This window comes from Dendrobium catenatum, unplaced genomic scaffold (assembly GCF_001605985.2).
Source record: "Dendrobium catenatum unplaced genomic scaffold, ASM160598v2 fragScaff_scaffold_1061, whole genome shotgun sequence".
In the NCBI taxonomy this organism is placed as follows: Eukaryota; Viridiplantae; Streptophyta; class Magnoliopsida; order Asparagales; family Orchidaceae; genus Dendrobium; species Dendrobium catenatum.
Genome location: NW_021319523.1, coordinates 2,779,861 through 2,793,895, shown reverse-complemented (window position 1 = coordinate 2,793,895; position 14,035 = coordinate 2,779,861). Strand labels below are relative to the sequence as shown.

The 14,035-nt window shown below is 34.4% G+C and overlaps 1 protein-coding gene across 1 annotated transcript in view; it reads right to left on the bottom strand.

The window, feature by feature from the left end:
- Positions 1-7,078: 7,078 nt before the first annotated feature.
- Positions 7,079-14,035, bottom strand: part of LOC110098507 (profilin) — a 16,033-nt gene continuing 9,076 nt past the window's right edge. The window contains exons 2-3 of the mRNA XM_020825361.2: positions 8,725-8,862; positions 7,079-7,529 (exon numbers count right to left, since the gene is read on the bottom strand). Of these exons, the coding sequence (XP_020681020.1) occupies positions 7,395-7,529; positions 8,725-8,862 (273 nt within the window). The 3' untranslated portion in view covers positions 7,079-7,394. The remainder of the gene's footprint in view (positions 7,530-8,724; positions 8,863-14,035) is intronic.

Here is a 14,035-nt window from a genome sequence, read left to right as displayed (position 1 = left end):
GGATAGAGTAACCGATAGTTCCTTTGAAGAAGAAGAGAAAGAGAAGAAGGTTTCTGATGGATCCTTTCGGGAGAAATCACTCATTAAATTCACAGGCAAATTCGAACAGTTCAGGTATGGATCTTTCGGATTTCCCATCTCCTTCTTTGTCATTGTTGTAAATCTGAGACCCATTCTTGTTCTTGAAGCCCAACGAGGAAAGGATTTTAGTAAGAAAGTCGCTGAAACTGACGAGAATGAGTTTCATTTTCGTCAAGCTGGAGCCCCGACAATGTCGCAGGTTTTAAAGACAGACCTAAGGAAGAACGCCCTGTTCTCGAATACTTCTTTCTCTTTCAAGAAGAAGATCTTGGCTGAGAGGAAAGAAGACCTATTGCCGGATTCTCCTCTAAGTTCGAATCTTGAAATTACGCCACATTCAAAATACACGCCTTGTGTAAATCCAAGTGGAGAATCCTTTCATAACTCACCTATTTCCTTGCATTCTTATGATCCCATAACCAATTACACTTCCCCAAGGCCAAAGTTCCTTCGCTACAATCCAATTCAACGTAGAGAACTCCTTCAACGCATTGAAGCAGAGAAGCGGGGCAATGAAGAAGTAGGAACTGCATTTTTCCCCTCCTCTCCAAATTCTTCAAGTAAGAGGGAAAATGACAATGATAATGAGAATGGAGAGGAAGAAGAGGAAGAAGAGGAAGAAGAGGAAGAAGAGTTGGAGGAGGGGAAACCATGGTATTCATATGTGGTTTGGAGTTCGCTTTTTATATTTGGAGTGTTTTTGTTCATTCTCTATTGCATGAGGTCTAGTTCTTATCCTTCTTTTGAAGGATTTGAGAGCCCTGCAACTAATATTCAAAAGATTCAGGGCAAGGCTCCTCTTAGATTGGTAGGGAAAAGCTTATTTACTGAAAGTTTTTTGGAGAACTTGGTAAGCTTTTCTCAGATGTGCCCAATTGTCAGAGAATCTTTATGCAACCTTGATGAAAATTTATATGTTTCTCTTGAGATCGACAAATTTATCGGAAGACAACGCTCAGGAGAGAGAGAATGGTTGATGGAGAGAATCAGAAACGAGTTTTCTGACAAAACTGAATATCTTGTAGCTAAAGATCAAGATTTATTACTAAAAAATGGTGGTTTGGTTGATGATGACACTGTAGTTAAAGAACAGAGGGAGCACGGCGATCAAAATCAAAGGGATTCTGGGTCTTTGGCTGAAGAAGGCAATGCAAAGAAATCTATAAGTAGAGGTTTGACTTTGAAAGAAAACAATATTACTAGCTCAAGTGTTGAATCTTTACTAGTTTCGCAATCACAGGAAATTTCTGATAGCTCGTTCACAATTAGAGAAGATAAATTTCATAATGAGAGCTTCGATTCAATGGAATTTCCATGGACCTCTCAATCAAGAGTAGATGTGAGTACTCCAACAGGTGATCAAGGCCTTGAGGACTTCCGCTCCACATTAGCCTCTGATACAAAACTGGCAGATTATAGCTCCAATATTCTCTCAGAAGGGGCTCTTCGAACCTTTTCCTTCTTCCTCGGTTCATTGACCATCGTAGTTGGATTGTTAAGTTGTTTTCATAAATATGTGCGAAGGCCAAATTCGAATTCATTTCATGTTTTTCCATTTCTACCTTCATTTGAGTTCTTTAAGAAAAGGGAAACTAGAGAAAAAAAGATTGTTCGGAAGAAAGAAGAAAATTTGGACAAGGCGTTGGATATCTCAGTAGAAAGTAAGCCAAGTAGATTACATGCTGTTCCTTCACCTTTGGATGATGTGACCGTTGAACTTAAGGAAGTATCAGGATTTGGACCACCAAGTGTAAAGTTGCTTGGTGAATTCTCTCTCATTGACGCAGAGGCCACCAATAATGGATTTGGTTCAAATTTGAAGAAAATGGAGTACCAGAACTCACAGGTTTCTTATTATAAACAACGAAGAGCAAGGAAGAAGCTTTCGCCCTTTGCTGATATGCTAGTTTCATCTCCTGAGGAATCAACTTCCAGCAGATTCTCTTCAAAGGTAATTCAAATTATTAGTTGCTTGCATGAGCTGATCTGAATTGTTTTAATTCTTCAGTTTAGAAACAGAAATCTCCATTTCATGAATGAGATGTTTTCATTAGCATTTAGATGAGGTAGATATGCATCAGTCAAATGATCATGACACTTTTTTAATCTCTTAAATTACACTATATTCTTGTGTTAGGCCGGCTCACCCTGAACCGGCTCATCCGGCCTTTTAGGTCTACAGGAAGCGGCACTTGTCCGCCTCCCTTCCTTCTTGCCGCCCACATTAGTGGGCCCCACTAGTCCAAATTGAATTCAAATTGTATAGGAGGGGGGCGGCTAGGGCTTGGGTGGGATTTTAAATTAGGAAAGTTTATGTATTAAAGAGCATGAGATATTTTAGGGGGATTTATGTTTTGTTTTGTTGTCTATTAGGGCTCTTTGGCGACTTGGGTTGTAGACTCTCTTGTCTAGAGATTTGGGAGAGACGATCTCCTCCTCTTGAAGTGATGATCACTTGTATCTTGTTTCCGTGCTTGTTTGACTTTGATTTTCGTATTGCAATCTATCGTTTGTACTGATTTCTCCCAGATTTTGTGCTATTCTCACTGTTTTTCACCAATTGGTGATAAGTTTGCTTGCGAACTCAAGTATTACCATTCGCGTTACTTGCGAACTCAAGTATTTCCTATCATCTTGCAAGCAAAGCTAGCATTGTACATTAGATATTTAGAAGAATTCTGCATGATAAGCCATACTTCACCATTCTCTTCCTTTTTTCGCCTCTATGTCTCATCTCTTCTTCTCTGTTGTGAACTCAGAAATTAACTTTGTTCTATCTGAAATAGGTTCCAGCGGATAAAGGTGAGAGATCAGACACTTCTGCTACTTCCTCTTTGAGACGTTCAAGCCGGCTCCAAAATCGAAATCGAAATCGAGTAATCTGTCCATGACCTTTTGTAGTTTGGCCTTTGGCAAAACTTCAAACTGTGCATGAGTGGCCTGGGAAACAGCTGCCTGTTGTTTCTTGTTCTTAGTTAACTTTCAGAAGTTATGAGATAAACTACCTTAACGGATTGACTAATTTTCTTTTGGCACCTCTGAATTGTATTTTATTAGCTATATGAAAGCAAGCATTTGTTGCACTGATATGAATGAAAACTAAGACTTTCATGGTGGCCCTGGAAACACCTATCTGTTGTCTCTCATACAAGTTAATTAATCTTACCTATTCATCTTGTTCTTAAGCTTCGTTTGGAGAAGCGTTTGATTATTATTTTTTTACTGTTTTTAAAATGTTTTTTCACCAAAAAATAGTTTTAAAAAGCAGAAATAAGAAAACTATCCCAAATGAAATCGTAATAGCAATATGAAGATCAAGAGTTTAAATATCAAATGCCATTTCTTTTTTATGATGTCTTGGTACCACTGAGGAAAATAATTTGTGAAGTAGTAGATCTTGTTTTGATGATTATACATTTATACATATAAATTCGCACAAGTTTGTGACTGAAAACTAGTACATTTGTAAGCAAAATAATTTGTGAAATAGTTGGCCTTGCTTTGATTATTATAGATGTAAATCACAGTACTGTTTGTGACTGGAAAATCTGTATAGTTTTCTTGACTAAAAAATAGATTATCTGAGAATAATTATCTTTTAATGCATGGCATTCATGGAAACCATTACAATTACAATTACAAAGATACTTTGCTCCCTTATACACAGCTTCTTGCTATATTCAAATTTATCTCTAGATTACCTTCCCTTAGTCTTCACCTTGATGAAAGGTTGTACGGGTGCAAAATTAATATGATCATATTATACATTAAGGTTTCGTTTGGAACGGCTTCTTTACTGTTTCTTAAAACAATTTTTTAGTATTAATATTTATTTTTTATACTAAAAAGCTACTTTAAGAAGCAGAAAGAAAGTCATCCCAAATGAAGTCTAAGAAAGCCTATAAGGCCTGTGTAATAAGAAATGTTGGACATGAATCATTAATGAATATATATAAAAGGTAGGTGTTATATATATATATATATATATATTTCATTAGTTTTTATATAGGAGCTAGAAGAAATTAATAATTTTAATTGATATAACACATCATGTTACATCATGCGAATCAAAATAATCAAGCTAAAAATTCAATTACAAAAATTAAGGCTAAAATAAAAATAAAAATTTATTCTTTTTATTTTTATTTTCTATTCAAAGACTTGTATTGCCAACCATAACATAATTTGAAATAATAGAAAATATTAAAAATGAGTACATCCATTAGAAAATGCTCTCACTAAGCATGAAAAAAAAAAAAAAAAAATCTTGCTGAAAAAATTGCAGGAGATCCATAAACTAATAGCTTTATTTCTTCAATCATAACATAACAAATGTTCAAAAGCTAATAAATAATGAAAAGATCTCCATAATTAGATGCTTATAGATGTCTTGCACTATTTTAACAATCCCAAGCCAATGTAATGCATGTAACTATTACATGTAGATCCTTAACAATTTGTTTGATGCTTAATGCCATGAAAACCTACTATATGTATTAATATTAATATATTCCGCCATAGCACAAGGTTTAGATTTATATTCAACTTCTTCCATTAATTAAAATATTAAATTCATTCAATAAGCATCAAGAATTAGAACCATTAGAGCAGGTGAGAAAATTTGAATAAAATAGCATTTTTGCATAACTTCTTTTTAAAATATTTTTAGGAAGGGCTCCTTATAACTTTGTGAAAGAAAAAAAAAACTTCATTTAAGACAACTTTTTTTTACTAATTTATAAAATATTTTTTAATAATTTTTTTAAAAATGAAAAAAATATTGATCAAAAGCTGTCTCAAATAAATCTAAGTTCCCATGAAAAATAGTAATTGGGCAAAAAGTATTCTCCGCTAAGATCAAAGATCTTTCTAAGCTTTATGTGAATCACCTCATATTAATAGCAGAAAGTAGCACTGCTAAATATTTTAAATTGAAATATACACCTTAGCTTTCATATGATATATCAGAACACATTAAACCACCTAAACAAGGTGAAAAAAAGATCTACTAAAAATCAATGCACAAATATCAGTAGCACTGTCAAGAAAGATCTATTATTCTGTACGGACACCAGACGATTCTTCGATCTGATTAAACGCTCAGTACTGAACGGTCCGATTAAGAGCTCGGTACCGAGCTCTACCGAGTGCGGGTACCGAGCTTGGTACCAAGCACGGTACATTTTTGAAGTGACGTGGTGCATTTTTATTAGTCTCTGAACTCCGCACACCGCACAGAATAATAAATCGTCAAGAAAACTTATGAACATCCAATAGATGACAAGCCATCCGAATCAATGTGACTAAAAAACTTCTGCAGAAGAAAGTATAGCCTTTCAAGAAAGTTGGGGCCAGAGGAAATTTGAACATTAATAAAACATCAAAAACAGCCAAAATATAGAACAAATGTATAAATTATTGCTAGAAAGAGCAAAAGCAAGAAACCAAAAAGAGTGCAATACAATCCACAAGTCAATCAAATAGGTATAGGTGCGCTCTATCACCACTTAGAAGTAGCAAAACCCATCAAATACAAAAACACATAGCGAGCAAACCAGTATTTTTTTTTTTTTTTGACTGAAAATGGGGGCATTTAAGCGATAAATTTCAGTACATGTTCCCCATAAAAACCAAAATGGATTCGAATAAGTTATTGATTGGTGTGTAGATGCAAGCCCATGTGGAGGAAATACAAATCTCAAGATAAAACTTAAAAACCTTGTTCGAGAAGATAATCGCCGAGCCTCTCAACGACCATGTTGCACTGTCCAGGAGTCATTGGCTCATCATAAATGCCTATGATCAAAGCCAGGTTTGTCTTCTTGATGGTAATGCCTCCAGATCCCTGCCAACAGTTCATAGAAAAATAGTTATGTAAAAATATTAATCTAGGCAGACCTAGATAAAAAAAAAAAAACTTCAAAAAGAAGTCACATACATCCAATCTAATCTTCATATCATATTTGCATATGAATACTTTTTCTAAATATTGCATTATATCTTTAATTAATGTAAAGACTCATTTAAATACTTTGCAATATTTATTTATTAGAATAATTTGAACAAACAAAAATATCCGCCATCTTTATAGTATATATTCCAAAATGAAATTTTTTATTTCTATATTTAAATTTTTTTGTTCTTTCATTCAAAAGATAAAGCATTAATAAATTTTATTCTTCTAAATTCAGCCCTAGGCTATATTAGAAGAGTCAATATATAACACAACACGAAAATCCGACCTGGGTCTGACTCGAAAATTTCGAGTTCGGGTCGACCCGTTTAACAAACAGATCAGATTTGGATTTAATTTTTTGACCCGATTGGCATATTGGGTTGGGGTTCGAGTTAACACGTGAATCCGAACACAACCTGTTTGACCCGCCCTCGCTTGGTCGCATTACGCCTTGCCCGTCCGAGTCGCACTCGCCCTCACTCATTTGAACTCAACCGGGTTAGCAGGTCGGGTGGAGTTTGGGTCTAGATTTCTAACCCGTTTGAATAAACAGGTCGAGTTTAGGTCGGACATGTTAAGAGTGGATCAAATATCGGTTTTGACCCGAACCAACCCGAAAATCTATTTTGACACTTAGTTTCAAGAATTATAATATTTTTTTTTTCTTCTCCCATGCATTGCATGGGATTATTTTTTTGCATGGGTAAATATATTTAAAATGAGGAAAATAGTGAGGACAAAAGCTTCTATCCCTATCGTGCATTTGTGTGCATGTATTGGTGTTTGTTTCTACGAATATGACATGAGATTTTTAATGAAAATAAAATATATCACAGGATAACACTCAACAATGGTGGGGTCTTAACACTCAATATATATATATATATATATATATATCAAGAAAACTTATGAACATCCAATAGATGACAAGCCATCCGAATCAATGTGACTAAAAAACTTCTGCAGAAGAAAGTATAGCCTTTCAAGAAAGTTGGGGCCAGAGGAAATTTGAACATTAATAAAACATCAAAAACAGCCAAAATATAGAACAAATGTATAAATTATTGCTAGAAAGAGCAAAAGCAAGAAACCAAAAAGAGTGCAATACAATCCACAAGTCAATCAAATAGGTATAGGTGCGCTCTATCACCACTTAGAAGTAGCAAAACCCATCAAATACAAAAATACATAGCGAGCAAACCAGTATTTTTTTTTTTTTTTGACTGAAAATGGGGGCATTTAAGCGATAAATTTCAGTACATGTTCCCCATAAAAACCAAAATGGATTCGAATAAGTTATTGATTGGTGTGTAGATCCAAGCCCATGTGGAGGAAATACAAATCTCAGAGATAAAACTTAAAAACCTTGTTCGAGAAGATAATCGCCGAGCCTCTCAACGACCATGTTGCACTGTCCAGGAGTCATTGGCTCATCATAAATGCCTATGATCAAAGCCAGGTTTGTCTTCTTGATGGTAATGCCTCCAGATCCCTGCCAACAGTTCATAGAAAAATAGTTATGTAAAAATATTAATCTAGGCAGACCTAGATAAAAAAAAAAAAAAACTTCAAAAAGAAGTCACATACATCCAATCTAATCTTCATATCATATTTGCATATGAATACTTTTTCTAAATATTGCATTATATCTTTAATTAATGTAAAGACTCATTTAAATACTTTGCAATATTTATTTATAAGAATAATTTGAACAAACAAAAATATCCGCCATCTTTAAAGTATAGTATTCCAAAATGAAATTCTTTCTTTCTATATTTAAATTTTTTTGTACTTTCATTCAAAAGATAAAGCATTAATAAATTTTATTCTTCTAAATTCAGCCCTAGGCTATATTAGAAGTGTCAATATATAACACAACACGAAAATCCGACCTGGGTCTGACTCGAAAATTTTGAGTTCGGGTCGACCCGTTTAACAAACAGATCAGATTTGGATTTAATTTATTGACCCGATTGGCATATTGGGTTGGGGTTCGAGTTAACACGTGAATTCGAACACAACCTGTTTGACCCGCCCTCGCTCGATCGCATCACGCCTTGCCCGTCCGAGTCGCACTCGCCCTCACTCATTTGAACTCAACCGGGTTAGCAGGTCGGGTGGAGTTTGGGTCTAGATTTCTAACCTGTTTGAATAAACAAGTCGAGTTTAGGTCGGACATGTTAAGAGTGGATCAAATTTGGGGTTTGATCCGAACCGGCCCGAAAACCTATTTTGACACTTAGTTTCAAGAATTATAATATCTTTTTTCTTCTCCCATGCATTGCATGGGATTATTTTTTTTGCATGGGTACATATATTTAAAATGAGGAAAAAATAGTGAGGACAAAAGCTTCCATCCCTATCGTGCATTTGTGTGCATGTATTGGTGTTTGTTTCTACGAATATATATATAATCTCATGTCATCATATATATATTAAGAATAGCATAACTCGACTCTCAGATTTTGAACACTATTATAAGCCAACTCACAGAAAAAAGGATTATCCTAAGATTCAGAAGGAAGAAATTTATTTCAGGGCCAACTTATACACACGCAAATGAACACATATTGTCAGAGTCCCGTTATATTGGCAAGACATAAAACTAATTAGTTTACATGGCCATCAAGATTATTTTCTAATCATGTATTAACAAAAAAACTGGCAGAGGGAACTTTTCAATTTACCTTCTTTCCACGAATGACTGCCCCAGGTTCACCTTGAATAACCATATATTTAGTGTTGCCAACGTATAAACCAGTTGGTGCAAGATACCCTGGTTCACTGAAGTCATTCATAATGCCATTAATTTCTTCAGGCTTGTACTGAAAATCAAACAAATAAACAAATTAAGAGAATGCATCTGCAGTGCAAACAAGTTTAAATGGACCAGCTACATAAATTTAATGTAGAAATCGCATTCCAAGAAAAATGAATCATAGAAATTGATTATGGAAAAATACAGAATATTTGATATCTGAAATCTTATACAATTAAATACAATAAAAGACTACGAGATAGATAATTTTAATATCAAAATTTAAATTCCACAAAAAATTAGTACTTATCACATGCACATCTTTTGAAATCAGTTTAGGTATTATACAGTTAACTTCAAGTTTGAGTCATAGAAATATCGCATGATTCGTTGCTCAGCCTCCTAAATTTAGACCAAGAATATTTCTACCAGTCTAATAGTAGCCCAAATATTGACAACTAAAGTCTTATGGTAGAAGAAGCTAGAATATAAGAGCAGCATTATTTGCTGTAATCGAGAAAAAAAAAACATAATCTTTAATTCATTACCATTTGCAATATATGTTCAAGAAGTTGTTTATAGGGGTATCAATATTTGACCCCAACCAAAAATTCTAGGTTTGGGTGAACTTGTTTGCCAACGGATCGGTTCGGGTCAACCTGAAATCAACCTAGTCACCCCCCTTGCCCGAAGCATCCAGTGCTCGAACCCGCTCCTACTGCTGCGCCCACACCTGCGCTCACCCGCAGCAGTCCCGTGCCCACACCTGCACTCTCTTGTAGGCCGCAGCAGTCTCGCACTCACCCCCTTCGACCGCAAGCCCTCGTGCCGACACCGTTTTCGCCTAGCTGCTTAAGGTTTGAATTTCTGACCTGTTTGCCTAATCGGTTTGGGTCAATTGAAGCTGGGTCAATTTTGAGTTGGACCTAAACCCGACCCAAAAGCCCATTTTGACACTCCTAGTTGTTTATATGTCCCTCAGGAGGAAAAGCATGGTGTTTTAGGCATTTAATTTTATAAGGATATAGAAGCATATTGGCATGTCCATGTCAAAAAGTGAGTTCGCTGCCATGTGCACATGAATTAGCAAGTATACTGTCAGGCATTCTTATCAAAAACACCTAATTCAAGATTTGAAATAGTAGTTTCACCATAATAGTTTTGAATAGTTTAAAATAAACAAAAAAATGATTTAGAAGAACCACAGATGCACAAAGAAAAAAGGGTAGGTCATCACAACAAAGAAATAAATGGACAATAATTTGTTTTCATTGTAAGTGGTTTCAATGAATTCAATGCTAAACATAAACTAAAGAATATTCAGAGCGATAAGCCTAATAATACAAAAGAACAATGTCCCATCTGCATCGCCCAGATACTGACACATTATAGAGTAATTTGATATCTCCATATTATGTATTAGAGGAAAAATCATTCTTGCAAGTCTAAATTCAATGTATTAATTTTTTTTAACCAAAGATTCCATATCTTAACCCACTGTATACGTAATAGCTCCTCACCAACCCAAATGACCTAAAACCATTCCAAAGAAGTAGATTAAAAAACAAAAACCCATTCTTGTTAACGGTGAATGTCATATTATAGTACAATAGTTCCCTTTGAGTCGTAATACTAATGCACAAGAGTATCTTGAAATTATGACCATATCACACAACACATACACGGCACTCAATATTCGAAAACTTAAAAAACAAATAATAGAAAATTAATAATAATATTTTTACGATTAATAACATAAGAGAAATTATCCAAAAACTATAAAATAACTAGTGAGAGAGAGCACATAGGATTGCTCAACTTTAACATGCATTAACGTTAATTAAAAACAATAATATAAATAAAACAATCATAGAAAAAATTAATTAGATTGGCAAATGAAATTATCATGATAGTCACAAGAATAATAATAGGAAAAATTGTAAAATAATGGAGTTTATAATCTCTCATAGAAAGATGATCATAAGAATTATCGATGCCTACATTTAAAAATATGTAATAGTTCAATGTAAATCCCATGCTTAAATTTAGAAAGCTAAATTACTCAACCTTAGAGTAATCATTATCATCACAGGCCAAAATAGCCTCATATTCCTCATTATCATCTTCTCCCACACAGCATAATCGTTGTTATCTCCTTCATCATCTTCACCTGTTAAGTATTCAAAGCCTAGATGATATTTCATTTTATTTTCCTTTAGACTAGCCTAACATGTAGTTTCTCTCATTAACACCGCTAACTCTTACAATAATACCCCATGCGAAGTTTCTTCACAAAACATTAGTTTAACCTGTTCATCAAACTAATCATCTGTTTATTCCTATAAACTAACATTAGCAACATCAATGAAATTCACCAAAATCTTTCTGTTTCAAAACACATGAGAAAATAATCATATTTGAAACAATCTTATGTATGTGGCCAAAACAACAGGGCTGGGTTGTACTTTTTTTAATTAAGGAGACCATTCCTCACTATAATAGCTTGGGGGTTTTCATTCCATGATCAAATTGTCCAAAAGCTACAAATATCATCGACAAGCTAATATACTTCATAATAGTAATGGGATACCCGCATCATACATCTATCACCAAAAGCAATTGGCCTGATTCAGGATAGCTCATGCACTACCCTACAAAGTGGAAATATCACGCACTATTTTACAGACCTATGCCTCTCTTCATAGTGCATGATGTGTGCCTCGCTATTCCATTTGTTATCGAAAATGTTAACTTGCACTATTACTAGTGTGACAAACTCATTGAGAAAAAGCAAGCACTCACTAAACATATATTTTATTTTAGGTTCCACCTAAAGCTTCCTCAACTATGTGCTTCGATCTTCTACTCTTAAATTGCTTAAGAATAGCTAATAGTAGAACAATTATTTTGGACTGCTCTGCAAACCTACCAGCAAAACTAGGGTTGTAAGAATAGTAGAATTGACATATTATCATAAACTAAATAAGCAATACATTTTTCATTATTTCTAGTTAATTAAACGAAGTCAGGTTTAATTCTTAAAAACTGGCACCAGAAATATATAAGCCACTTTCAATATCAGCTGCCAATAATCCAAACCGACCAACTAGTCAATCAAAAGCTCATATGCTTCATAGGATAATAACATAGTAGTAATATAAAACAATATGATGAAGCATAGAATAAAAATATTATAATGGTACTGGCTTCATATTTTTCTACTCTGATATTAAATAGGTTAAATGATGAATTAATAAAACCAAACAAAATTATCTCTTGTCAATTCTCAATTCCCAACAAAATTAAGCATAATTTATTTATCCCAAAGTCAAATACAATATGATCTATACTAATTAAAATAAGGATCCACGCAATCTTACCCATTTACACCTCTAAAAAACCCACCAAATAACAATCAAAAGGCATTTACAAAATACAAAATTACATCTTCTACCATATTACAATTTCTAAAGATTCCATCAAACTATAATTTTATAAAGACCAGCATCTTAAACTCATATATATAAGTCAAAGAAGAGATCAACATTATGATGCAACTTGGAAGCAAAGACAACAAAATAGAAAAGAAGAAAATGCATGAACAAAATATGAGGGCTGATTTTTTATTACTCATTCAACAATAACAAAATATACAATTGATCTACTATTCGAGAGGAAAATCAATTCTACCACAAACCCTAGCCGCTGCAAGGAAACTCACACTAAAAGAGGAAAAATAAACTTAGCACACATACGCTGAAAACCCTAGACAAAACTCCCCCTTAAATAGCCATAACATAATAAATACAATTAAAACCTGACTAAACAGCTCCCCCTTAGTTCCTCCTTACATAATGAATAATAACTCTCCTAACCACTCAAGCGGGGGGAGGGGATTATGGACCTGGTCTCGAAAAGAGGCTTGCTTTAAGTAATAACTAATTGAAGTAATAGCTATTTAAAATAAATTGTTGGGGCTACTACAGTAGCTTTCTCTTAAAAAATAAAAAAAGTAATCATTATTTAGGATTTTTTTTTAAATGTGTACAGTTGTTGTTGTACATTATAATAATTATATTAGTATGTAATAAATGTTGTATATTTTTTAACATATGAAAATGTTATTAATTAATTAATTAATTATGAGCTGATTAATTAGTGAAGCCTCATCAAGCTTGTGGCTCGATAAGCTTAAGCTCACGAGCTTGTTAACAAGCCTCATCAAGCTTGTGGCTCAACTCACTTACACCCCTAGGCCTGGCTGGGTTGGTCTGAGCTGGCCTAGCTACCGCTAGGAAACTCACACCAAAAGGGAAAAAATAAACTTAGCACCCATACAATGAAAGCCCTAGACAAAACTTCACCTTAAATAGCCATAATATACAATAAACACAATCAAAACCTACTAAATGGCTCCCCTTTGGTTCCTCCTTACATAATGAATAATAGCTCCCCTGGGCCCCACAAGGGGGGAGGAAATTCCCCCTCCCACTACCTTTGATTTCGCCTAGCCAAAAGGCTAGTTTGGCCTAGGCCGGCCTGGCTAGGGGGTGTAAATGAGTTGAGTCGAGCTCGAGTAGCAGCAAACTTGAGCTCGAGCTCGTGTCGAGCCCAAAGAACTAGCTTAAGCTTGACTGGTCCATTTTCTCTCATGCTCAAAAGCTCGGCTCAAGATGGAATCCAGGCTGAGGCTTTTGTCGTGTCTTCAGAGAGATGCGCCAGCTATGGAGAATGAAGATCAGAAAAGCTGTTCATCTTCCCTGGAGAATAAAGCTCGAAAAAAATGAGGAAGAAGGAAAGTGCGGAGTCTAAGGACCACTGATCTTTTTTTGGGAAAATTATGGACCTAGTCTTGAAAAGGGGCCTACTTTAAGTAATAACTAATTAAAGTAATAGCTATTTAAAATAAATTGTTGGGGCAACTGCAATAGCTTTTCTTGAAAAAATAAAAAGTGATAGTTATTTAGGATTTATTTAAATGTGTATAGTTCTTGTTGTACAGTTATTTATATATATATATATATAATCAATGATGTATATTATTTTAATATATATATTTTTTATTAAATAACTAATTATTTAAAAGCCAGCTCACGAGCCAAGCCTCATCAAGCTTGAACTCAAGCTCGAGCTCGTTAACGAGTCAAGTTCGAGCCGGCTCGGCTCACTTACACCCCTATATGAGTGTATATGCATGTTGGACTATGAATTTTCTTAGCAGTAACGAGATCAGATAATTT